This window comes from Syngnathoides biaculeatus, chromosome 5, assembly GCF_019802595.1.
Source record: "Syngnathoides biaculeatus isolate LvHL_M chromosome 5, ASM1980259v1, whole genome shotgun sequence".
In the NCBI taxonomy this organism is placed as follows: Eukaryota; Metazoa; Chordata; class Actinopteri; order Syngnathiformes; family Syngnathidae; genus Syngnathoides; species Syngnathoides biaculeatus.
Genome location: NC_084644.1, coordinates 33069867 through 33097398, shown reverse-complemented (window position 1 = coordinate 33097398; position 27532 = coordinate 33069867). Strand labels below are relative to the sequence as shown.

General features: G+C 44.3%; 1 protein-coding gene across 2 annotated transcripts in view; it reads right to left on the bottom strand.

Annotated features, from left to right (window-relative positions):
- Nucleotides 1-1431: 1431 nt before the first annotated feature.
- Nucleotides 1432-27532, bottom strand: part of LOC133500821 (single-minded homolog 1-A-like) — a 42851-nt gene continuing 16750 nt past the window's right edge. Inside the window, exons 8-11 of one of the 2 annotated variants that reach the window (XM_061819982.1) lie at nt 16489-16636; nt 12069-12174; nt 7740-7905; nt 1844-1975 (exon numbers count right to left, since the gene is read on the bottom strand). In XM_061819982.1, coding sequence (XP_061675966.1) covers nt 7759-7905; nt 12069-12174; nt 16489-16636 — 401 coding nt within the window. In that variant the 3' untranslated portion in view covers nt 1844-1975; nt 7740-7758. Of the gene's footprint in view, nt 1976-7739; nt 7906-12068; nt 12175-16488; nt 16637-27532 lie in introns of both variants that reach the window. The other variant, XM_061819981.1, reaches the window with a different exon arrangement.

Sequence of the window (27532 nt, the reverse complement as noted above, 5' to 3'; positions counted from 1 at the left end):
AAAGCTGGAGCCTATCCCAGCTAGCTTCGGGCAAAAGACAGACTACACCCTGAAACGGTCGCCAGTCAGTCGCAGGGGAGATATCGACACAATCACTGAGCGGGAATCGATCCCACGCTGTTCGCACCAAAGTCATGAGTGTGTACCAATACACCATTGGTGACTTCCATTGTGATCTTGTAAATATAATAATTGTAATCATTACTGCTTACAATTGGGTAAAAGCGTAAGTGTTCTGAACTTTAACTATGAAGTATTGAGTTACAGTATTCAGTTGAGTTATTCTTAGAACGTCTGGATGATAAACACGGAGGAGACAATCCAAATAGCGATGCTTTATGGGGGCTAACCAGCCAGTCATAAGGATTATTGCCATCAGTCGCATTGTATGGGTAAGAAGCGTGTTAGCTGCCATTGGTGATAATGACAGAGGTTCCTTTGTGTCTGGGTGTCTGTTCTCTCAGCATGTGGCGGTGAGGGGTCATATCTTTGCTAGTTGGAGTGCAGTACTTTTTGAGACTTTCTTGGTCATAGAAGTGTTCAAGAGAATTTCAGGGGTAGGATGTATGCTTTACCAAGTATGGCCTGAAGCGGGAGTGTGGGGGGTATAAATCTGGGGCTTGAGTGGGACACTCTGAACCTGGGCCCAGTCGAGCAACCCGGGAATGTAATTGTAAAAACATGGGGTCAGGTCAGTCTGGAGGTCGTCTTTGGACTTACTGAGGATTTCAGACCCTGGGTTTAGCCTTGACAAGTGGCCGGGGCTGTTCATCATGTGATTCAAGTTGTGACATACCGCAGCCTCTATTGGCCTTTGACTATATTCTGAGGTACAGCAGAGATTGGTGCTGTTTAACAGTCCATTGACCTGCCCCACTGGGGAGTTAGTTTGAAAATTTTGTTGTTGAAGGTGACTTTCTTTCTCCTTGATCATATGATGTGTTGACGTATTAGTGTTTCCATTTTACTGTGTTCCTTTGAGCTGAATCTCAATTGTTCAATTTGATGGTAATCCTGAGTCACTCGTGGATCATCTATCTCAACGCCCTGTCTTCATCCCAAAGACCCTGACATTTAAGACATGACAATACAGTAGGAGCAGCTTTTCATACATTGAGCTGTGATTGAATCGGATTACATTTGGAAATTGTAAAAAATGTATTATGGAAATATGTAGCTATCACATTGAACTCTTTGTTGTATATTAATTTGCATTTGCTTTTATTTTTGATTAAATTCTGCTGTCTGCAGCCAGGTCAGAATTGTGAATAAAAACCTCAATTGCCTTATATTGATAAATGAAATTTAAATAAATAAATAATGATTGTACAAGGGTGTGTGCGCACGTGTGGGGAGGGGATAAAGGGGAGTCAAAATCCTTTCCCATGTAAGCTTTTATTCCAGACACTTGTAACATAAGTTGCTGAAAATATTACTTGTGTTTTTATTGATTTACTTTTGAATAGGAATTATTCAGAGATATACCAGCATCATGCAACAGATTTCAGTCTACCTCAAAGGTTTCACTGTACTTATACAGTAATAAAAGTTAGATTTTAGATCTTACCATCATAGCTGTCGATTGGCGTTATATGTGGCATGCGCTCATCATATCCTTCATGGTTTGCCACAGAGCCTTTATTTTGGGGCAATATTGCCCTAGTTTTACTCCACCATGTGTCTCTGCTGGGAGGAGGCACTCCAAGGAAATATCGCCCAGCCTTACATCGAGCCCTCTCACAATTTAAACTTTGAGCCTGCATACGGATGTGTTGTGGTCGACACCGGTATGACACTGCTCTTCAGTCACACCAGAGCACAGCCGACCATGATCAGTTCACTGCTTGTACACATAGGAGACGCCCATGCCCTCATTTGTCTTCAGCATCTGTGGGGTTGCCATGTCTGTAAGGGTTCTTCCCCTCCAGGGACGATCCTGACTTGAATCTGCCCACTCTGTCTGAAAACTTGGACACTGGGTGGGTGGGAGCCACGGAGGGAGGGAGACACACACACACACACACACGCACGCACGCACGCACGCACACACACACACAACACACACACACACACACACACACACACACACACACACACACAGTTTCAATGAAAAAAACTGATCTTCTTGATGTAATGTCCTTCAAGTTTCAAGCAACAAACAAAAATACTGCAAGTTATGCAGCCATTAGGGGCACCAAAACAGGCAGACAACCTTAAGTCAATAAGACAATTCGTTTTGCCGTTTTTAACTATTTATCTGCTGCCCATCATTAGTAGGTCACTAATTGCTAAATATATATATACTGTACTGAGTGATCACTGTTGTTGTAGTGGTACACGCCTGACTTTGGCGTGGGCAACGTAGGATCAGTTTGATATGTGGCCTCTCACTGACTGGCAACCAAGTTCAGGGTGTAGTACACCTTTCACCGGATATTAGCTGGGATAGGCTCCGGCTATCCCGTGACTCTTGTGAGGTTACGTGGGTTAAAAAAGGAAATAGTAATATACTGCAGTGGAAATATCCATCCAGTCAGGCATTTTTATTGTCCCATATCTTGGTTGAGGGCATTGGAACTGATCCCAGTTGATTTTGGGAAAAGGGCAGACTACACCCTGAATCGGTCGCTAGTCAGTCGCAGGGCACATACAGACACCATCACTGAGTGGGAACTGAACCCACTTTACCGACACCAAAGTCACATATGTACCTACACACACACACACACACACACACACACATATTTCTGATCTGATACTTATATATATATGTGTGTGTGTACACATAGGAGACGCCCATGACCTCATTTGTCTTCAGCATCTGTGGGGTTGCCAGCTCGACAGAATAGGATGGTGGTGTCGAGGATGACTCTGGTGGTGGGTCGGAAGATTAAGAAGACAAAGGTAGAGCAGAGAACCATGTGGTGGAAGCTGAGAAAGGAAGAATATTGTGTGGCCTTTCGGAAAGAGGTGAGACAGGCTCTCGATGGACAGCAGAAGCTCCCGGAAGACTGGACTACGACAGCCAAGGTAATCAGAGAGACAGGCAGGAGAGTACTTGGTGTGTCTTCTGGTAGGAAAGGGGAGAAGGAGACTTGGTGGTGGAACCCCAAAATACAGGGAGTCATACAAGGAAAGAGATTAATGAAGAAGAAGTGGGACACTGAGAGGACCGAGGAGACGCGAAAGGAGTACATCGAGATGTGATGTAGGGCAAAGGTAGAGGTGGCAAAGGCTAAACAAGAAGCATATGAAGACATATAGACCAGGTGTGACACGAAAGAAGGAGAAAAGGATCTCCACAGGTTGGCCAGACAGAGGGATAGAGATGGGAAGGATGTGCAGCAGGTAAGGGTGGTTAAAGATAGAGATGGAAATGTGTTGACTGGTGCCAGTAGTGTGCTAAATAGATGGAAAGAATACTTCGAGAAGTTGATGAATGAAGAAAATGAGAGAGAAGGAAGAGTTGAAGAGGCAAGTGTGAAGAACCAGGAAGTGGCAATGATTACTAAGGGGGAAGTCAGAAAGGCACTACAAAGGATGAAAAATGGAAAGACAGTTGGTCCTGATGACATACCAGAGGAGGTATGGAAGCAATTTGGAGAGATGGCTGTGGAGTATTTGACCAACTTATTCACAGAATATAACAGAATACTAGCGGGCGGAAAGATGCCTGAAGAATGGAGGAAAAGTGTTCTAGTTCCCATTTTTAAGAACAAAGGCAATGTTCAGAGCTGTGGGAATTATAGAGGAATAAAGTTGATAAGCCACACTATGAAGTTATGGGAAAGAGTAGTGGAGGCTAGACTCAGGACAGAAGTAAGTATCTGCGAGCAACAGTATGGTTTCATGCCTAGAAAGAGTACCACAGATGCATTATTTGCCTTGAGGATGCAAGTGGAAAAGTACAGAGAAGGTCAGAAGGAGCTACATTGTGTCTTTGTGGATCTAGAGAAAGCCTCTGACAAAGTACCAAGAGAGGAACTGTGGTACTGCATGCGTGAGTCTGGTTTGGCAGAGAAGTATGTTAAAATAGTACAGGACATGTATGATGGCAGCAGAACAATGGTGAGGTGTGCCTTAGGTGTGACAGAAGAATTTAAGGTGGAGGTGGGACTGCATCAGGGATCAGCTCTGAGCCCCTTCCTGTTTGCAGTGGTAATGGATAGGCTTACAGATGAGGTTAGACTGGAATATCCCCTTGGACCATGATGTTCGCAGATGATATTGTAATATGCAGTGAAAGCAGGGAGCATGCAGAGGAACAATTCGAAAGATGGAGACATGCACTGGAAAGGAGAGGAATGAAGATTAGCCGAAGTAAAACAGAATATATGCTCGTGAATGAGAGGGGTGGTGGGGGAAGAGTGAGGCGACAGGGAGAAGAGATAGCGAGGGTGGAGGACTTCAAATATTTAGGGTCAACAATCCAGAGCAATGGTGAGTGTGGTAAGGAAGTGAAGAAACGGGTCCAAGCAGGTTAGAACACCTGGCGGAAGGTGTCTGGTGTGTTGTGTGACAGAAGAGTCTCTGCTAGGATGAAGGGCAAAGTTTACAAAACAGTGGTGAGGCCGGCCATGATGTACGGACTAGAGATGGTGGCACTGAAGACACAACAGGAAGCAGAACTGGAGGTAGCAGAAACGAAGATGTTGAGGTTCTCGCTCGGAGTGAGCAGGTTGGAAAGGATTAGAAATGAGCTCATTAGAGGGACAGCCAAAGTTGGATGTTTTGGAGACAAGATTTGAGGGAGCAGACTTCGATGGTTTGGACATGTTTAGAGGCGACAGAGTGAGTATATTGGTGGAAGGGTGTTGAGAACGGAACTGCCAGGCAAAAGAGCGAGAGGAAGACCAAACAGAAAGTTTATGGATGTGGTGAGGGAAGACATGAGGGCAGTTGGGGTTAGAGAGGAAGATGGAGGAGATAGGCTAAGATGGAAAAAGGTGACACCTAACGAGACAAGTTGAAAGGAAAAGAAGAGGATATATATATATAATATATATATATATATATATATATATATAAAATAATCAGATCAGAATTATTGGCCAAGTGTGTAAAAACACACAAGGAATTTTTCTCCAGCAGTCAGAACAAGAACCACAACAAAGAACAAAAGACATTTGTATTTACAGGAACTATTCCTTATAAGAGTCGTGCAAGAGGATGAAAACCAGACCCATGCTGACGGCATCATCCGCAGACCTGTTTGCTTGATAGCTAAACTGCACTGGGTACAGCTGTGACCCTCTTGAGGTGGTCCAGTACAAGGCGTTCAAAGGACTTCATGACCACAGATATCAACGCAACAGGCCTGTAGTCATTAAGACCTGAGACTGCTGCTTTTTGGGGGACCGGTGTAATGCTGGAGCGTTTGAAGCAGGTTGGTACTTCACACAGTTGTGTAATATATGCATATTCATCCATACATTTTCTAAGCCGTTTATCCTCACGAGAGTCGGAAGACTACTGGAGTCAATCTCATCTGTCATCGGGCTGGAGGCAGAGTACACCCTGAACTAGTTGCCAGCCAATCGCAGGACACATGGAGAGAGACAACAATCGCACTCACAATCACACCTATGGGCAATTTAGAGTGTCCGATTAATGCATATTTTTGGGATGTGGAAGCAAACAGGAGTACCTGGAGAAAACCCACGCAGGCCCGGGGAGATTACATATATCCATCCATCCATTTTCTTAGCCCTTTATCCTCTTAAGGGTCACGGGAGTGCTGGAGCCAGCTGTCAACGGGCAGGAGGCAGGGTACACCCAGAACTGGCTGCCAGTCAATCGCAGGGCACAAAGAGACAAACAGCCGCACTCTCGAACATGCCTGTGTGGGTTTTCTCCGGGTAATCCGGTTCCATCCCACATCCCCAAAACATGCAACATTAATTGGACACTCTCACTTGCCCCTAGGTGTGAGTGCGACTGTTGTAAGATGGGATAGGCTCCAGCACTCCCTGTGACCCTCGTGAGGATAAAGCGGTGAAGAAAATGGATGGATCAAGAATTTCCCACCTCCAATTATTTTGCACTAAACCATGTCAAACGCATTTTTCTGTTTTTTGACCAGTGTGACATTTTAGCAGTCATCAACAGAAATAGGCACTGTGAAAAATATTGGCTAAATCATACAACCACTTCACCAATATCTGCTGAAAACGTGCGCCTACGACTCAACAGAAGTTAATAGCATTCCACAGAGAGACTTCTGAGATGCACTTATTAGAAATTGACATTTTGGTTGTAACTTTGGTCAAACCATGTTACGAGCAACTGGCCACTCAATTTCATAAATGTCAACAAATTAACATTTTACAACGAATATTTGGAACTGATGTAATAATTTCCCCAAATAATAATTCAAGGATCAAGCAATTGCTTCAGAAGGACTAGGAGACAAGTGTAAGTGAGATGTACGTGTAGGTCATATTTTCATTCGAGCGACTTGGACAAATTAACAAAAACTGTGACGTTGAGCTGCCAGAATAATTTTCATCTGACATACCACCATCATACGGCAGCATATTCAGTCGCCTTGTTCAGGGCAAAGAAGGCACCCAACGTCATCTCACGCTCGCTCAGGGCGCCAAGTCATTGGCAGAATACTGGAGGGGGGATGCAAGTCGGACAACACGTTGCAAAGGGTGGATTTTTTTATCCTGGAGGGGCTCAGTGTCAAGATGCTGCTCCTCTGCATTGACAGGCGCGAGATGAGGTGGCTATCTGATCTGGATGCCTCCCGGATGCCTCTCTAGTGAGGTGTTCCAGGCACGGCCTTCTGGAAAGAGACCTGAGGTTATGCTATGTCACTCGGATGGCCTGGGAACTCAGGAATCTGCCGAAAGAGCTGGAAGAAGTTGTTGGGGAAAGAGAAGTCTGGGTATCCCTGCTAAAGCTACTTCTTCTGTGACCCGGAAAAGCAGTGGAAGATGGATGCATTTAAGTGTAAATAATATGCAAAAGAAATTTGGAAGAATGCAAACACTTCACTGTATTGAGAGAGAGAGAGAGAGAGAGAGAGAGAGAGAGAGAGAGAGAGAGAGAGAGTATATACAAACAGCATAACGAGAGGGCAAGCAAATGTGTTACATTTAAACATCACAGTAGTTAATCCATCCATCTATTTTCTTAGCTGCTTGTTGTCACAAGGGTCACGGGAGTGCTGGAGCGCATCACAGCTGTCAAGAGCCAGGAGGCAGGGTACACACTGAACTGGCTGCCAGTCAATCACAGGGCACATTGAGACAAACAGCTGCACTCACAATCACACCAAGGGGTAATTTAGAGTGTCCAATTAATGTTGCATTTTTTTGGGATGTGGGAGGAAACCGTAGTCCTCAGAGAAAACCAACCCAGGCACGAGGAGAACATGCAAACTCCTCACAGGCGGGGTTGGAATCAAACCCTGGACCTCAGAACTGTGAGGCCATGACTTTACAGCTATCCACAGTGCTGCCCACAATAATGAGATAATCAAAACCATTGTTGAATGTGGCTGGAAGAAGTGTAAACTGCTGGTACAAGTAGTTGTCAAAATTACCAGAAGAAACAGAACACTTTAGGATGTTTCATGACTTAATAATGACCATGTACAGATGTTCTCCACACAGATTTATGCAAACCTTAAAAAAGTAACCATATTATTCTCGTAGAAAGCCTGATTTTTCTTTTATACTTTATAAAAAGGCTTAACGCTTGATAAATACAGACAAATATTAAATACTCACCTGCCTGGATGGTGACAGCCTAGCTTTGATTTTGGGGTAGGATACTCTGTTGTTGGTAGCACTGCCCATCTCTGTCTGGTTGCTCGCTGTATTGCTGCTGAAAGGGAAAACGGTCCTGGAGATGACCTGATCCAGAGAGAACTGAAAGTCTTTGTATTCCATCTCCCTAAAGACAAAAATCTTAAATAAAATGTGTATTTTATGATATTCATTAAATATTCTGAATTTTCATTTCAAAGATGTATTATGATGCATAATTACTCAAGTAGAGAATCACTCTTCAAAAAGCTCATACAGTATAGTGATATCATTGTCATGTCTTTGTGCTAAATCACTGGTCCCCAACCTTTTTACCAATGCGGACCGGTCAATCCTTGACAATTTTCCCATGAACTAGGGATGCGGGGGGTATTACGTAGATTGTTTGTATTGAATATTGATTAATAATAAACATGATAATGAATAATATCATAATGAAATATAAAACCGTGCTTCACACAGATAGGATGTCGGAAATGGCACCAGGGCTTTCAGTGTTTTAGTGGTGATCGCCAGGTAGTCCACCGTGACTTCAATCCAGGACATCGACAGAGTCGTTGACTCTAAAATACTTTTAAAGCCACCGTCATTTGTGATCTCCAGCAGTTGGTCTTGCACAGACATGCTGAGTTCACCTGGTTTGTTGATAAATGGGTCGCGGATCCATTCCTTGGCAGTTCGTGGGTCCTTTTTGGTTGGTAAATAGCACTCTAACTCTTTTCATAGCAAAGGCAGTGCACTAGCTGGGAGAATGAAGGCTCAGTCTCACACAAAATCTCCGCTGATTGAAACATGTAAAATATGCCTCTATTCATGCACCGTCACCAAAAATCCAGTTTGGCTTTAAATCCATCTACTTTATCTCCAACTTGAAGACTGTTGTCATTTTCCCCTGAAGTGACAGATTGAATTCATTGAGCGGGCTGAATATGTCGCCCAAGTAAGCCAGTTTTGCGACCCATTTCTCGTCACTGAAATTTGCTGTCAGTGGCGATTTTTTTCTGAGAGAAATCTTTGCAGCGGCTTTCGTAATTCAAGCACTCTTGCGAGCAATTTTCCTCTGGATAACCATCTTATTTCCTCGTATAAGAAAAGTCCTATGTGCTCCGCGTACATCTTCTGACAAAGAGCCTAAAAAAAGCATGAGTTAAGGGCGCGTGCTTTGATGTGGCTAATAACTTTCTTTTTCTTGGAAGTTTTAGGCTCTTCTGTCTCTTCACCAGGCCTTTTCCCCTTCGAAAAGAACGTTGAGAATAAAGAATGGATAGGTTTCCAATAACGCCATCTTGTGTGTCGTAGAGGTCAGAAAACACAGGTGATGGGTGAAGTGTCAAGTTTTTTTCTATCGTTAATTTATCCGATTGGTCTAAGGGAATCCTGGAAGAAGAGGAAGAAGAAGTGGGACACGGAGAGGCCTGCGGAGAGGCGAAAGGAATACATTAAGATGTGTCGTAGGACAAAGGTAGAGGTGTGAGCTTTGAAGATGGCTGAAAACAGACTAATTGAGGTCTCAAGCTTGGAACATCTTTGTCTTGATAAGTATTTGTGCAAAATATTGACAGGCACTAATTTGAGGTACATGAGAATTTTGTTTGAATACTGAACACAGTGATTTTTCTAAGTAATTATAACTGATGTATGTGTGCTGTTTGGGCTGGCTCAAGGTTGGTCAACCCGCGGCTCTCGAGCCGCATGCAGCTCTTTGCCTGGTTTTATGTGCATCACGTGAAGACATTGTTAAAGGTATATTGACAACAAGCTCGGTGTTTTTGGGGGCGAGTGCATCAATGTGTGGGTAAGAAAGGACTATGCAGGCATGTGCAGCAGAAAACTGAGAAGCAAAAAAAGGAGTGTGCACAGGTGCAAGTGAGAGAGATACAAAAAGTTAAGTGACCAGGAAAGAGTCCTGTTAAAATGAGCCAATGAAGGGATTCAAACAGCAAACCAGTGCCATGATTGTTCCCACCTTCACCGTTGCAACAAGAGAAAGGAGTTAACGCCGAGGAGGTCAACCTCAGTCTAGGAGAAGACGTCTCCCCTGAGTCTCCCAAATACGGTCAGGCGAACGCTGCAGGAAAGGTTAACAGCATAAAAACATATCAAAGTTCTGTTTGGTTTTTTTTTATGTGGATGTGTGAGCTTTGCTTCAGTTTATTATGGTATTTGCATGTGCACTTTGCTTGAGTTTATTGCGGTTGTTAAGGGTATTGTGATAACAAGCTCAGTGTGTGTGGGCGGGTGTGTCAATGTCTGGTGGAGACATTACAGCACAGGCGTGTGCAGCAAGAGCGTGAAAAGGAAAAAAATTAGCCCGACAGCAACCGTTGAAGAGTAGCTTTAGCTGTGTAACGAGAGAAGGGAGTGAACCCCAAGGAGGGCAACGTTGGCCCCAGAGTAGACATCTCCCCTGCGTCTCCTACCACAGTCAGGAAAGCTTAACACCCTATTTTTGCAAAACTGGCATGCATATTGAATGAAAACAGCTCAACATTGGTTGTCTGAACCTAACCGAACAGCTCGTATCAGTGGGGTTCGGTAACCCATCCTTACGAAGAACGCCCCACAGGACTCCTCGAGGGACACAGTCGAATGCTTTCTCCAAGTCCACAAAACACATGTAGACTGGTTGGGCAAACTCCCATGCACCCTTGAGGATCCTGCAGAGGCTGTATAGCTGCTCCACTGTTCCACGGCCATGATGAAAACCACATTGCTCCTCATGAATCTGAGATCCGACTTCCCAACGGACCCTTCGCTCTAGTACCCCTGAGGAGACCTTACTGGCTCAGGAGTGTGATCAGTCTATAGTTGGAACACACCCACCCTTCTTGAAAATGGGGAGCGCCACCCCAGTCTCCCAATCCAGAGGCACTGTCCTCAATGTCCACGCGATGTTGCAGAGGCGTGTCAACCAGGACACCCCCACAACATCTAGAACCCCAGGCAAATCTCATCCACCCTCAGGGTCCTGTCACCAAGGACCTTTTTAACCACCTTGGTTACCTCAACCCCAGAGATAGTAGAGCCTACCTCAGAGCACCCAGACTCAGCTTCCTCGTGGGAAGGCATGTTGGTGTAATTAGGAAGTTTTCAGAGTATTCTCCCCACCGACTCACAACCTCCCGAGTTGAGATCAGCAGCGCCCCGTTCTCACTATATACAGTGTTGACGGTGCACTGCTTCCTTCTCCTGAGACGCCAGATGGTGGACCAGAATTTCCTTGAAGCCATCCTAAAGTCATTCTCCATGGCCTCACCGACCACCGAACCAGCATTCCACTTGGCCAGCCGGTACCTATCAGCTGCCGCGGGAGTCCCATAGGCCAGACATGCCCGATAGGACTCCTTCTTCAGCTTGACAGCATCCCTCACTGTTGGTGTCACAAATCCGATGACATGACCACAAACTTGATCATCAAACTGTGACCTTGGGTGTCCTGCTGGCAGGTGGACATGTGAACACCCTTCTGTTCATTATGGATAATCCGTGATGAGCACAAAAGTCCAGGAACAGAACACCACTCGACTTCTGATTGGGGGGCGTTCTTACCAATCACACCCTTTCAGGTCTTACTGTCATTGCCCACGTGGGCATTGAAGTTCCCCAACAGAATGATGGAGTCAGCAGAGGGGGCGCTCTACAGCACCCCCTCTCAGGACTCCAAAAAGGGTGGGCACTCTGAACTGCTGTTTGGTGCTTAAGCGCAAACAACAGTCAGGACCTGTCCACCTACCTGCAGGCGGAGGGAGGCTACCCTCTGATCCAGAGGGGTAATCCCCAAGGTAAAGGCCCCAAACTGGGGGGGCAAAATGGGTACTTGTGTATATATAAAATGTATATTTGTACTATTCATAGGGTTTTTGGAGTCGTACTTTGTCTGGTCCCTCACCTAGGACTTGTTGGCCAAGGGTGACGCTACCAGGGGCATGAAGCTCCAGAAAACTTAGCTCCTAGGATCATCATGACACACAAACCCCTACACCACGATAAGGTGACGGCTCGAGGAGGCGTATAGAAAATTTACAGCAGACAAAGAACAAGTGTCAATCTGTAGATAAGGGCTTGAAGAAACTCGAGGATATTCAACAGTTCTGTCACGTTATGTATTCACAGGTACCTCGTCAACTGTGACTCTGTATTGTTGAAGAAATAAAGCACTTGAGTTCAAAGACTTACATATGGATACCTACCTACCTATTATACAGCATAAACATGACTGACAGATGTCTCGCACCACATTGTGAAGTCACATGGCCCTCAACCATAGCTCCTGATGTTCTTTTCAAATACCTCTACATTCACGAGAGGACCGCTCATCCAGCTCATGCCCCTACAACAGCGCCCGCAGCCACAGGTGCCAAACCCGGGAAGGTGAAATGCCCTGTCATCTCTGCATCTGGAACAAGTGAAGAATGGACATACAATGTTCAGTATATAATCAAGCCACACGCCTCACTAGCTAGGACATCATCTTCCAACTCCTTTAGTGCTGTGATGAGGCCTTTCGCAAAGATCTATCAAGGGCTTCAACAACCTCACATCATATGAACATACCCCCTCATAGTCGGCCTTGCAGATGATGATATCCGACTCGACGTGCTTGGCCAGGCCAATCGAGAGATGTCCCTCGATGAAAACCATGCACTTCATTGAAGACAAAGAAAGTGGGAAACGTTCGGCCAGACAAATCAATCCCACGACTTTGCCCGTGGTGATCAATGCACCAAGCAGCACATACAGGCAGATGAAGAGAAAACGAATTCAGGGACCACCTCCAGACAGAAAAACAAGCATTCAAACAGAACCATGAGCCTAACTGTGCAAAGAAGGAGAGCAGCAGGAAGCAATATTGGAGGAGTCATTGCCCTGCCTTCAACCATACAGGCACCAACTGCAATATCCAACACTATTTTGAAAGTGTTTGCCGTAAACCAAGACAGAGGCTGCACACCAATCAAAATAACTCTGCAACGGCGGTCTTCGAGGCCCTCTGCTCAATTGAACAACTGGCAAACACAATCACACTAAACCACCATGTGTATGATTCCCTGTGTGACATGTGGGAAAAGCGTGCATCTGCACATCAATCTTGAGAGTGTTCAACGCCAGGTTGTGTTGGCCACACCAAAGCTCCAGTCTCACCACTTCCTGTCGATACACACACGCGTCGCCGTCTTTGATGAGACCAACCCACGAAGCACCTGTGCAATCCATTTTTCACGATGAACTTGGTCTTTTGGAACTATATGAAAAGTAAATCCATCCTCCTGAGTGTTCGAACAATATCCAGCAATACAACAAGCCAGCATTTTGGCTAGCACAAAGGAACCTTCCCCCAAGTAAAACTGGTATAAACACATGAAGCTGCTTGACTGGGCTCCTGTTCATAACGTCACTTCCTGCTTCTTCTCCAAAATAAATCCCTTGAGAGGATTTTCATGGTGGGACTTACAAAAAGCAATATATATCAAAATCATGTTTGTGGTGAAAAAACGGATGGGTCCATTCCAGCTGCCGTTTCTTTTTTTTTTTATTAAAAATGTACTAAAAATCATGCTTTTCACGTCAGTGGACCTTTAAACTGAAGCTTAGTTGTGCCAGATCAACAGACGAATGGATTTGCCTCTGATAACATCCATCCATCTATCCATCCATTTTCTGAGCCTCTAACCCTCACAAGGGTTGTGGTAGTGCTGGAGCTTATTCCAGCTTCCATACCTTCACCAGTATGTCATCAGGACCAACTGCCTTTCCATTTTTCATCCCATGTCGTGCCTTTCAAACTTCCCCCTTGCTGACCATTGTTATTTCCTGGTCCTTCACACTTGCCTCTTCTACTCTTCCTTCACTCTCATTTTCTTTATTCATCAACTTCTCAAAATATTCTTTCCATCTATTCAGCACACTACTGGCACCAGTCAACACATTTCCATCTCTATCTTTATCACCCTAACCTGCAGCAGAATGCTTCCCATCTCTATCCCTCTGCCTGGCCAACCTGTAGAGATCATTTTCTCCTTATTTTGCGTTCAACCTAGTCTTGTCATATACCTCTTTTTAGCTTTGGCCCCCCTCTACCATTTCTCTACGCTGCATCTCAATGTATTTATTTTGCCTCTTCTTAGTCCTACTTCTTCACTAATCTCTTTCCTTGTATGACTTCCTGTATTTTGGGGTTCCACCACCAAGTCTCCTTCTCCCCTTTCCTACCAGAAGACACACCAAGAACTCTCCTACCTGTCTCTCTGGTCACCTTGGCTGTCATAGCCCAGTCTTCCGGAAGCTCCTCCTGTCCATCGAGAGCCTGTCTCACCCCTTTCCAGAAGGCCGCACAGCATTCTTCCTTTCTTAGCTTCCACCACATGGTTCTCTGCTCTACCTTTGTCTTCTTAATCTTCCGACCCACCACCAGAGTCATCCTCGACACCACCATCCTATGCTGTCGAGCTGGCAACCACACAGATGCTGAAGACAAATGAGGGCATGGGTGTCTCCTATGTGTACACACACACACACATATATATATATATATATATATATATATATATATAAGAATCAGATCAGAAATGTGTGTGTGTGTGTGTGTGTGTGTGTGTGTGTGTGTGTGTGTGTGTGTTGTGTGTGTGTGTGTGTAGGTACATATGTGACTTTGGTGTCGGTAAAGTGGGTTCAGTTCTCACTCAGTGATGGTGTCTGTATGTGCCCTGCGACTGACTAGCGACCGATTCAGGGTGTAGTCTGCCCTTTGCCCAAAATCAACTGGGATCAGTTCCAATCCCCTCAACCAAGATATGGGACAATAAAAATGGCTGACTGTATGGATATTTCCAGTGGAGTATAATAAATGGAAGTCTCAAAATACTACAAATAACACTTTTCTGGTTTCGAGTTCAGAAGTTAAATTTGTCAAGATTTGCTCTGCCTGTAAAAGTATCAATTCATGCCTACTAGAGAATTTTTTTTTATTTATTATACTGTTATACATGAGTAAGTTACAGGACGTATGTAAGGTTTAACAGACTTATCCATCATGGGCGGGTATTGGACATGCCACCCTCAGAAAAGTATCTTGAACCAGGAGGACCCTCAAAGAAAAATAATTGTGTACAATATTGCTATTATTGCTCAAATGCATTCTATCCAAGTTGGACCAGACAGACTACAGTCACCCGATTGTTAATACAGTTAGCAGATGGTGGTGGTCTATAATATTATTATAACATATTGATTTTAAGCTGATGGAGGCGCGTAACATCATGGAATCGGACTCAATGTCCCCCGCCTTGTCTGAAACATAAACAGAGTTCTATTTGAGATGGGAGTTGAAACTCTGTCTGACAGGGAATTCTGACAGCCATTCCCAGCAGACATTCACAAAACGTTTGGGCCTGCCACATTGGACTGGCATCTTTCTCCACCCTCGGAGCCCACTCACCACCAGGTGGTGATTAGTTGACAGCTTCTCTTCCCATGAGTGTGCAAGACATGTCGCTGCAAGTCCAATGACACAACCACAATGTCGATCATCGAACTGCGACATTGGGTATACTGGTTCCAAGTGAACTTGTGGACACCCTTATGATTGAACATATAGTGATCATTATGGACAATCAGTGATGAGCATAGAAGTCAGATAACAGAACACTGCTTTGGTTATGATCGGGATGAGTCCATTGCTCACGATCACACACTTCCAGGTCTCACTCTCATTGCCCACATGAGCATTAAAGTCCCCCAGCAGAACCATGGGGTCGCCATTGGCCGTGCTCGCCATCACCCCATCTAAGGACTCCAAAAAAGGTGGGTACTCTGAATTGCTGCTTGGTGCATTGGCACAATCAGTAGTCAGGACCCATCCCCCCTTCCAAAGGTGGAGGGATGATACCATCTTGTCCATCAGGGTGAAACCCAATGTACAGGTGACAAGCCAGGGGGCAATAAGTATACCAGCACCTGCTTGGCGCCTCTCACCGTGGACAACTACATAGTGTAAGAGAGTCCCATCCCTCTCAAGACCGCTACCAGAGCCCAAGCGGTGTGGGGGTGAGTCTGACTGTGTCTAGTTGGAACTTCTCAACGTCACACACCAGCTTGGGCTCCTTCCCTGACATATGGGTGACGTTCCACATCCCTAGAGCCAGCTTCTGTCGCCGGGGATTGGATCACCAAGGTCCCCATCTTCGGCCACCACCCAGCTCGCACTGTACCTGAAGCCAATGGCCCCTCCCACAGGTGGTGAGCACATGAGAAAGGGGACCCATGTTAGCCTTTCGGGCTGTTCCTGGCCGGGCTCTTTGGGTGCAAGCCTAGTTTCCAAGGACTTCAAGCCCCATCTCCAGGCCTTGCTCCGGATGGATACCCCAGTGACCCACGTCCAGGCAAGGGAAAATCAATCCATTTTTATCATTCATCATAGGGGTCATTCCAAAACCATGTAAAACTAAAATAATGCAGCCATCATTACACTCGACCTATTCGCCAGCGCTAGTATTTTCTGTGGCATCACACACAAAAAAAGTAAATTTTGATGATGACTGAGGGGAAATCTCATGAGATTTTCTGATGAAGGGCAAGATTTTTATGAGAATTTTCAGAGTGACTTTTGGAACATTTGCATTTTTTAGGTTGTATTGTATTTGTTTCAAATTGTTATCAGGGAAAAAAGGGGCTATAACCACACAATACAGCATTCTTGCAGATAAGTACTTACGTGAGAACGTAGTTGATACTGACAATGCAGTGAGGTCGGGATGAGCGACTGTTGTGTACGATCGTTGCATAACTCTGAACCCATACCCAGCCACCATGTTTGGCCAAGAAACGGTAGTACCCAGTCGTGACTTGCCCTTTCAAAAGCACTAAAAATTAAAAAAAAAAGAAGAAAAAGCAGGTGGTTAGTATTGCAAATACTAGCAATATAGCAATAGTGTCCTTTGGCTTCCATCGGCCCATGGGACATTAGACTCTGTTTTCAGTGATACACATTAATTTTTGTGCAAGATGCGTTGTGTTGACAGACATGTCTTTGCCAAGGAGGGTAGTGTCACAACAGCGAGGGTGTGCCCTGCTTGGCGGAGTGACATTCTGGTGTCAGAAAGTCAATCTAAATTTGGATCTGATAATGCCATGTGTGAATTGTTCTGCACGGATGTTAATACGATTTTGGTGAATCTGATCAGTGCACATGAAGACAGAAAGACACGTGTGGTCCTTGCACGTGTGTAGTTGATGACATATTTCAATATTGGGCAATCAAACCTCTTAATCTTTGTAGAATTAATTTCAGTGAATGCATACCTTTCATTGCCATCATTATCATTATTATCTTTTTTAAATCCACTGACTGGCCAGCACACGGCTATGGTGGTCTGGGGTGCGGGGATCACCGAGGACGAATGTCAGTGAGGATATAACTCATTGAAATCAGTGGACATATTTCCGTCACAATCTGTTGATTGCCAGCTCATTCTGTATTGAATAAGGCAATAGTGCTTAGGATGATTGCACCAATTTCACATGGTTGCTGAGACCTCTTATGACATCATATGCAAGACTATTTATGCCTAACGTGTTTTGATTGAAGAGGATTGAAGCCAGCCCACACCAGTGCAGATCTCCCATTTTAAACCCACTGATACAACACTGATCCACCAAAAGTACCAAGACATGTTAACAGATCCTTTCAAACTCTTGGAATCTTTGTCGGAAATTCTTCATTGAGCTTCATTATTCAGCACATTGCTATAGAGGATTGTGCAAGGACTGGTGATTAAAATTGCCTGTAGTTTCCACCAGCTCATTCACATTCATGACGTCTTTTACCAAACTGGCCATGTGGCAATGCTCCGTCACGCATGGATCACACACTCCATGCCTGCCAGACTGTAATTGCGCCTCACTTAAACTTTCCACACTTAAAGGAAATGAAAGAACTAAGAACTTTAATTGGCTGGGAATAAAGTCGGCAGCATTTCCACTCTCCCGGATTTCCCAGGTCAGGACAATCAAGCCCATAGTCTTGTATAGGGACACCTCTGTGAAGAAGAGGTCTTTGTGTAATCACACCAATCCAATGGTTGGAGCATTATCAATGCTCTACCTGTGCTATGTGACAAAAGGCAATGGCGCTCGCTCATTAATTCATGCATAGAATGTTCTCACTGAGCACAAATTGAGCGTACACGCAAAGTTAACATGAGATTCATAACACTTGTGTACAGGCCAATTTTCTTCAGAGTACGTATGTTCGGGAATTATCATTAATTCTGTTTAAATCTTGGCAGCACTGTGGATCAATTGATAAAGTGTTCTCCTCACAGTTCTGAGGTCCCGGGTTCACTTCTGGACCCGCCTGTGTGGAGTTTGCCTGCGTGGGTTTTCTCCGGACACTCACTGGAGTGTCACAATACATAGCATACTCACTATACATAGTGTTGACGGTGCACTGCTTCCCCCTCCTGAGATGCTGGAGTGTGGAGCAGAATTTCCTCAAAGCCGTCTTAAAGTCATCTTTCTTCACCATCGGCACCAACTCACCACCAGTTGGTGGTCAGTTGACAGTTCTGCCCCTTTCTTCAATCAAGTGTCCAAGACGTGGTCGCAAGTCCAATGGCACCATCACTTAGTCAATCATCGAACTGTGACCTAGGGTATCCTGCTGCCAAGTGCACCCTTATGCCTGAACAAGGTGCTCGTTATGGACAATCCCTGATGTGCACAGAAGTCCAGTAACAACACCACTAGGGTTCTGATCGGGTTTCCCCAATCACACGCTTGCAGATCTTACTGTCATTGCCTATGTGCCCATTGAAGTCTCCCAGCAGAATGATGCCATCCCCAGAAGCACTCCCTGTAAGGTCTCCTAAAAGGGTGGGTACTCTGAAGTGCTGTTTGGTGCATTGACGCAAACAACAGTCAGCACCTGTCCCCCCACCCGAAGGCGGAGGAAAGCTACACACTCATCCACTGGTATGAACAGTAATGTACAATCAAGGCATTCCGAGCTGGGAAAACATAGTCACTCCAGTGTGTTCTGTGTCATCCCTGGAGTCTCCTCCTGGTGGGACTTGCACGGAACACATCAGCGAAGGGATCAGGGAGGCATCCAAATCAGATTCCCCAGCCACCTCATCCAGCTCCTCTGAATGTTGAGGAGCAGGAGCTCTCCTCTGAGCACGAGCTCTCCTTTGAGCACCTACCGGATGATCGAACCGCTCAATCTCTCTCTTTGGCTGCTTGTCTCTGGGATATCTGTCATTTAGTCACAACCAACAGCTCATGACCATAGGTGAGGGTAGGAATGTAGATTGACCAGTAAATTGAGATCCCCACCTTTTAGTTTAGGTCCTTCTTTACCACAACGGGCCGATACAAAGTCTCCATCACTGTAAATACTGCACTGATCACCCTACCAATCTCCCATTCCATTCTTCCCTCACTGGTGGACAAGACCCCAAGATACATTAACTTGTCCACTTGGGCCGGATCTCATCCCTGACCTGGAGAGGGCATGTCACTCTTTTCTGACTGAGTATTATGGTCTCAGATTTAGAGGTGCTGCTTTCATCCCACCCACTTCACATTCGGCTGCAAACCACTCCAGTGAAAATTGGAAACCACGGCTTAATGAAGCTAACAGAACCACATAATTTTCAAAAAGCAGGGATGCAATAATCAGGCCAACAAACCAGACTCCCTCTATGCCTTAAATGTTCCAAGAAATTCATAAAAGTTGTGAACAGATTTAGTGACAAAGGGCAGCCTTGGCAGAGTCCAACTCTTACCAGAAACAAGTCTGACTTCTTGCCATCAATGCGGACCAAATTCTGACACTGGTCATACAGGGAACAAACAGCCCCTATTAGGGGGTTCGGTAACCCCTATTCCTGAAGCACCTCCCTATAGGACTTGCCAAGGGACACAGTCAAACCTCTTCTCCAGGTCCACAAAACACATTTAGACTGGGTGAACTCCCATACACCCTCGAGGACCATGCTGAGATGTTGGACAGGTTCGCTGTTTTATGGCTAGGACGAAAACAACCCTGCTACTCCTGAATCTGAGATCTAACTAAACGGACCATCTTCTCCAGCACCCATGAATAGACGTGACCAGGGAGAGGGAGGAGTGTGATCCTCCGTAGTTAGAACAGACCATCTCTTTAAAAAAGGGGACCATGACCACAGCTTGCTCATCCAGAGGCACTGCCCCCAATGTCCATGCGATGTTGTAGAGATGTGTCAGTCAGAACAGCCCCACAACACCCATAGTCTTTTGGAACTTAGAGCGAATTCTGAATTAATTTACAAGTTAAACTACAGAATGATACAAACCCCAAAAAATTCAAGAACTGGGAATGAACAAACATGCACAACAACACAGGTTATTCAAATACACAGTAAATAATGAATATAGCACAGCAAACAGGCATTTATAATTAATACAAATTCATGAAATTAGTTTGGGATCCTGCAGAAAATTTCTGAGCCATATGCAGATCACAACTCCACCATGGCAGCAGTTTGTGATTAATCACATTTTAACATGCATAATCAATGAAATGTATAAATCAGATTCTGATTGGGATTAGAAGGAATAGAAGCCTTGGAAAAACTAACTACATGGAGACAGCTGAAGCACACATTAATGCACATACGAACACGCACACTTTCTGTAACAAGCGCGTGAAAGGAACGATGGTAAAAGTGATGAAAAGTCTCCTCCTCATGTTATTTAGCACATGAGTCAACTGAAACCAAATTTATGATTTGAGTTCTTATCGTTGAAGCAATTACAATTTGTAGGACTAATTGTAAACATAATTATCATTAAAGAGCTGTCCAAAGACACCAGAGATAAAATTGTACAACTCCACATGGCTGGAAAGGGCTACAGAGAAATTGCCAAGCAGCTTTGTGAAAATAGGTCCACTGTTGGAGCAATCATTAGAAAAGGGAAGAAGTTAAACATAACAGTCAATAGGAGTGGAGACCCATGCAAGATATCACCTCGTGGGGTCTCAATGATCCTTAGAAAGGTGAGGAATCGGCCCAGGACTATAAGACAAGACTTGGTGAATGACCTGAAAAGAGCTGGAACCACCGTTTCCAGGGTGACTGTTGGTAATACAGTAAGACGTAATGATTTGAAATCATGCATGGTACGGAAGGTTTCCCTGATTAAACCAGCACGTCAAGCCCCGTCTAAAGTTTACCAATGACCATTTGGATGATACAGAGGAGTCATGAGAGAATGTTTTGTGGTCAGATGAGACCAAAATGGAACTTTTTGGTCATATTTCCACTCACCGTGTTTGGAGGAAGACGAATGAAGAGTTCCATCTCAATAACACCATCCCTACTGTGAAGCATAGGGGTGGTAGCATCATGCTTTTGGGGTGTTTTTCTGCACATGGGACAGGACGCCTGCACTGTATTAAGGAGAGGATGACCGCGGCCATGTATTGTGAGGTTTTGGGGAACAACCTCTTTCCCTCAGTCAGAGCATTGAAGATGGGTCGCGGCTGGGTCTTTCAACATGACAATGACCCGAAGCACACAACCAGGAAATTCAAGGAGTGGCACTTTAAGAAGAATATTAATAATAGCCAGTCTCCAGACTTAAACTCAATAGAAAATCTTTGGAGGGAGCTGAAACACAGTGTTTCTCAGTGACAGTCTAGAAACCTGTCTGATCTAGAGAAGATCTGTGTTGAGGAGTGGGCCAAAATCCCTCCTGCAGTGTGTCCAAACCAGGGGAACAACTCACAAACAAAGGCAACTGTACCAAATATTAACATTGGTTTTCTTAGGTGTTGAAATACTTATTTGCAGCTGTACCATACAAATAAATCATTAAAAAAAAATGTACATTATCTCTCTCACATTTGACATGCACCTACCTACAATGAAAATTTCAGACCCATCCATGATTTCTATGTGGGAGAACTTGCAATATAGCAGGGTGTTCAAATACTTATTTTATTCACTGTATATGCGCGTGAATGAGAGTGGTGGAGGGGGATGGGTGAGGCTCCAACGAGAAGAGATCCCAAGGTGGACGACTTCAAATACTGGGGTCTGATCCAGATTTTAATTTTTTTTTTTACATTTAAAAGTCATCTCAGACACGAGTCAACCTCTAAGAGTCTGGGTGAAATGTTCACTGCATATGACAGACTGTTGACTGGGTTTGGAAAAATTAGTCCTCTTCGTTTGCACAAATCTTACATCAGTGGTAAGCCATCGTGAAAGGGGGGGTTTGTCAGGTCCAGGAAATAGGTTAAAGTTTGTGGATTTTAATTCATAAATACTTGTATTTTTCGGGAAAACATCAAACGATGTGTTTTATGCTACAGTTGAACATATATTTATTTCAATCATATAACTTGCGTTTCAAAATTGACATGCCATATACTTTCATGTTTAAACTGAAAAACAATTACTTTTTTGGTTTTGTGTTTGTTTTGTTGTATTTTGTGCATCATGTTCTGACAAATTTTCAGTGGGCGACAGATCTAAACTGCTGGCAGGCCATTCTAGTACTTGCACTTCTACTGCAAAACCACATTTAACCTGTGCAGAATGTGCTTGGTCATTTTCTTGCTGAAATGAGCTGTCTCTGAAATTATGTTGATTGGATACCAGTATTAGTGTTTTTTTTTCAAAACATGTCTGTACCTTTCTAGATAAATGGTGCCTTCACAGATGTGCAAGTTCCCCATGCCATGGGCACTAACACACTCTATACACTCACAGGTGATGGCTCTTATTGCATTTCTTCTTTGGCCCGGAGGATACTAAATCCATAATTTTCAAAAACAACTTGAAATTTGGACTCATAACACCACGGACCACTTATCAACCTCCTGCATTTTCTGGACCAGTTGAAAGGATGCTCAGTTGATGGCAGTGTTGGGAAAGTTAATTTTCTACGTGAAGTAGTGGAAAGTTCTGTTCACAGTTCCAAAAATGAACTAGTTCAATATTTTGCCAATGTCTCAGTGATTGTATCGATATGTTCCATGCGACTGACCGGTTACCAGTTCAGGGTGTGGTCTGCGTTTCGCCCTAAATTTGCTGGGATAGGCTGCGGCACTCTCAAGACTCTTGTGTCGCAAAAATGGCTTGGCAAAGAGATGGATGGATTTTGCTGATGGGTTAATGATGTTAAAATACTGTAATTTCATTTTCTCATTGTTGCCCCACATTTAGCCCACACTTGTAGATATATGCAGTTTTCACCCTACATTCTCAAAAACATGAGGGAAAATGTGTTGCTTGAATGTTATTTCTAACAAGGAGTTAAAAACAGGACTTTTATCCTGAGTGTGCAAACAAAAACAGACAATCACGATGGCGAAAGGACATTGATAACTTTGCATTCCATGCTGTATTAACACATTTTATCTGTTCTAGTAAATTTATGACAGCGTGATCGTACAGTTTTAACTAAAACATTGATAGAAATAATTTTCTTGAAATACATTTTTCAATTATGTAGTCTTTTAGGTGGCATGGTGGTGCAGCTGGAAAGCGTTGGCCTCACGATTCTGAGGTGTGGGATTTAATACCGGCCATTTCTGTGTATAGTTTGCATGATCTTCTCGTGCCTGTGTGGGTTTTCTCCGGGCACTCCAGTTTCCTCCCACATGCCAAAAACATGCAACATTAAGTGGACACTCTAAATTTCCCCTAGGTGTGATTGTGAGTGTGACTGTTGTCTGTCTATGTCTGCCCTGCAATTGGCTGTCAACCAGTTCAGGGATACCTTGCCTCCTTCCCGATGACAGCTGGGATTGGCTCTGGCACTCCCGTGACCCCTGTGAGGATAAGGGGCTCAGACAGCCGAGACAGTTCTTCACAGCAGTCAACCAATCAGTACCGTGTACCTCTATCACAGTCTGGTTTGGGTTGCCACAGAAAAGGACAAACTCCGACTGGAACGGACAATTGACCCCTCCGTACAGGGCACTTAACCACGCCTCCTGAAGTGACGTCACGCCACGTGCGCTGACGTAAGACAAACAATTAGTAAAAATGGCAAATACAACACAATACATTCTTAACTGAGACAGGCGCCATGCTTCTGATTTCATTCAAATCAACAATATATTATAGATTCTAAATACAATACATTCTTAACTGAGAGAGACGCCATGCTTCTGATTTCATACAATCATTCACACATAGCAATGTTATGCTAGCGAAGAACGTCTCATTCATTTATAAGAGACTTGTATTAAAAATCAAATATAGGGCATATCTTCGTGCAAACAGTCTGGTTAAGCTTCGGCCGCGAGGCGGCAAGAAAGCGACACGTTTGTGCAGTCTGATCATCGCTAAATATCGCTCAACAAAGAATAAGTGTGTCAATCGTTCACACGTAGCAATGTTATGCTAGCGAAGAACGTCTCATTCATTTATACGAGACGTGTATTGAAAATCAAATATAGGGCATATCTTAGTGCAAACACAGTCTGGTTAAGCTTTAGCCGCAAGCTGGCAAGAAAGCGACACGTTTGTGCAGTCCGATCATCGCTAAATATCGCTCAACAAAGAATAAGTGTGTCAATCGTTCACACGTAGCAATGTTATGCTAGCGAAGAATGTCTCATTCATTTATACGAGACGTGTATTGAAAATCCAATATAGGGCATATCTTCGTGCAAACACAGTATGGTTAAGCTTCGGCCGCGAGCCAGCAACAAAGCGACACATTTGTGCAGTCGGATCATCACTAAATATCTCTCAACAAAGAATAAGTGTGTCAATCTTTCACACGTAGCAATGTTATGCTAGCGAAGAACTTCAAATTCATTTATACGAGACGTATTGAAAATCAAATGAAGAGTTTGTTTTCAAAACGAGGCATTTTTTTTTTCAGATTTACGAAACTCGCGCCAAATTATCCATTCAGAGCTGGATAATTTTGGCGCGACTTAGGTAAATCTGAAAAAAATGCCCATGTCTCATTTTGAAAACAAATTCTCCACATATAAGGCATACCTTCGTGCAAACATACCTGTTCCGGTTGATATTAGATGGATTTAGTTGATGATGCGGTCTTCCACAAAGTTTGATCCATCGAAGGCATTTTTCGTACAGAGTCTTCGGTTTTGGAAAGGGTACGAATCGAACTCCACCAACTAGCCTTTCAGGATACCTGTTGTCACTATTACAAAGTCCGTGACTACGCCTCTTAACCATATTTTTTGTTAAATAACCCAAATACGCGATAAAACGCTAACTAAACCTATACTGGACCATAAAATGTTGTCTAAGAAAATGGCGAGAGCAAGAAGAGGCGTGGTTTATGCAGATCTCTGGCCTCTGATTGGTCAGTGACGCGGATTGCGCAATATCCACGGAGGGGTCAATTCAAACTACTAAACAGATTGTCGGCACTACTCTACCCACTATTGAAGACTTGCATGCAACCCGAACTAGGTCCAGAGCGGGCAGGATTCTTTCAGACCCTCCACATCCTGGCCACCAGCTCTTCCGCCTCCTTCCCTCTGGAAAGCGCTACAGATCATTGCAAATCAAAACTGGCAAGCGTTCTAACAGTTTTTTCCCTCTGGCAATTACCAGTAAGTTATTCGATTCATGAGCAGCAAACCTACTACTTTCTGCCATGTGCCATTGTTGGGATGCACACTCACATCCTGCTCGTCCAATCAATAGTAGTAATATATTTTGTAGACTATTGCACGAGTCATCACTTTAAACTGCTCTGTTTGGACAATTGTCATTGTGCTGGTCTATAACGGGAACCGTGAACAGGTAATGGCACTCTGTACAAGCTTAACACCATGTGGGACATTGACACACTCTTATCTCCTACCTGTTCTAAATGAGGAAGACTTTATATTTTGCACATCTGTGACTCTTATAAGGAATAGGTCGTGTAAACCGAAATGTGTCTTGTTCTTTGTTCTTGTTACTTTGTTGTCCTTTGTTCTGAATGTTATACCAGGGCAGTACCGACTGGTGGAGAAAAATTCCTTGTGTGTTTTTACATACTTAGCAGGTATGGCACTACTTGTGATTGTGAGTGCGCTGTTGTCTGTCTCCATGTGCTCTGTGACTGGGTGGCGACCAGTTCGGGTTGTACCCTGCGTCCTGCCCGATGACTGCTGGAATAGGCTCCCGTGACCCTTGTGAGGATAAATGGCTCAGAAAATGGATGGATGGAAGTTCATGTACTTGATGCTGCTTTTCTGTTCAGCAGTTTTGCGCCATCTTTGAATGATAATTTTTATATCAGAGAACCCTTGGCACAGGAGAAGAAACCAGTGATTAGATTTACGTGTTCAAAAAGGGCCAAGTAACTTTGAATAGATTATCCATCCATCCCTCTGGGTTAGTTCAGCATCTAGGAAAGGAACGTTGAGGGACAGATGGTGGTGGACTTTACAAAAAGGATGGAGATGGCTGTAGTGAACAGAAGAGGGAGGAACATATAGTGACATACAAGAGCAGAGGTAGAAGCATACAGGTGGATTATATTTTGTGCAGACGATGTAATATGAAGGAGGTTACTGACTGTAAAGTAGTGGTAGGGGAGAGTGTAGTTCGACAGCATAGGATGATGGTGTGTAGGATGACTGTGGTGGTGGGTAGGAAGATAAAGAAGACAAAGGTAGAGCAGAGAACCATGTGGTGGAAGTTGAAAAAGGAAGAATGTTGTGCGGCGTTTCAAAAAGAGGTGAGACAGGCTCTCGATGGACAGCAGAAGCTCCCGGAAGACTGGACTACGACAGCCAAGGTGATCAGAGAGACAGGCAGGAGAGTACTTGGTGTGTCTTCTGGTCGCAAAGGGGAGCAGGAGACTTGGTGATGGAACCCCAAAATACAGGAAGCCATAAAAAGAAAGATTAGCGAAAAAGAAGTGGGACACTGAGAAGACTGAGGAGTCGCGAAAGTACATTGAGATGCGACGTAGGGCAAAGGTAGAGCTGGCAAAGGCTAAACAAGAGGCATATGATGACATGTAGACCAGGTTAGATACGAAAGAATTAGGAGCAACATTGTGTCTTTGTGGATCTAGAGAAAGCCTATGACAGAGTACCAAGAGAGGATCTGTGGTACTGCATGCGAAGTATGGTGTGGCAGAGAAATATATGTTACAATGGTACAGGACATGTATGAGGGAAGCAGAACAATGGTGAGGTGTGCCGTTGGTGGGTCAGTAGAATTTAAGGTGGAGGTGGGACTGCATCAGGGATCAGCTCTGAGCCCCTTCCTGTTTGCAGTACTTATGGATAGGCTGACAGACGAGGTTAGACTGGAATCCCCTTGGACCATGATCTTTGCAGATGATATTGTGATATGCAGTGAAAGCAGGGAGCAGGCAGGGGAACAATTCGAAAGATGGAGAAATGTAATAGAAAGGAGAGGAATGAAGATTAGCCGAAGTAAAACAGAATATATGTGCGTGAATGAGAAAAGTGGAGGGGGGAGAGTGAGGCTACGGGGAGAAGAGATAGCACGAATGGACAACTTCAAATATTTAGGGTCAACAATCCAGAGCAATGGTGAGTGTGGTAAGGAAGTGAAGAAACGAGTCCAAGCAGGTTAGAACAGCTGGCGGTAGTTGTCTGGTGTGTTATGTGACAGAAGAGTCTCTGCTAGGATGAAGGGCAAAGTTTACAAAACAGTGGTGAGGCCAGCCATGATGTACGGATTAGAGACTGTGGCACTGAAGAAACAACAGAAGCAGAACTGCAGGTGGCAGGAAATGAAGATGTTGAG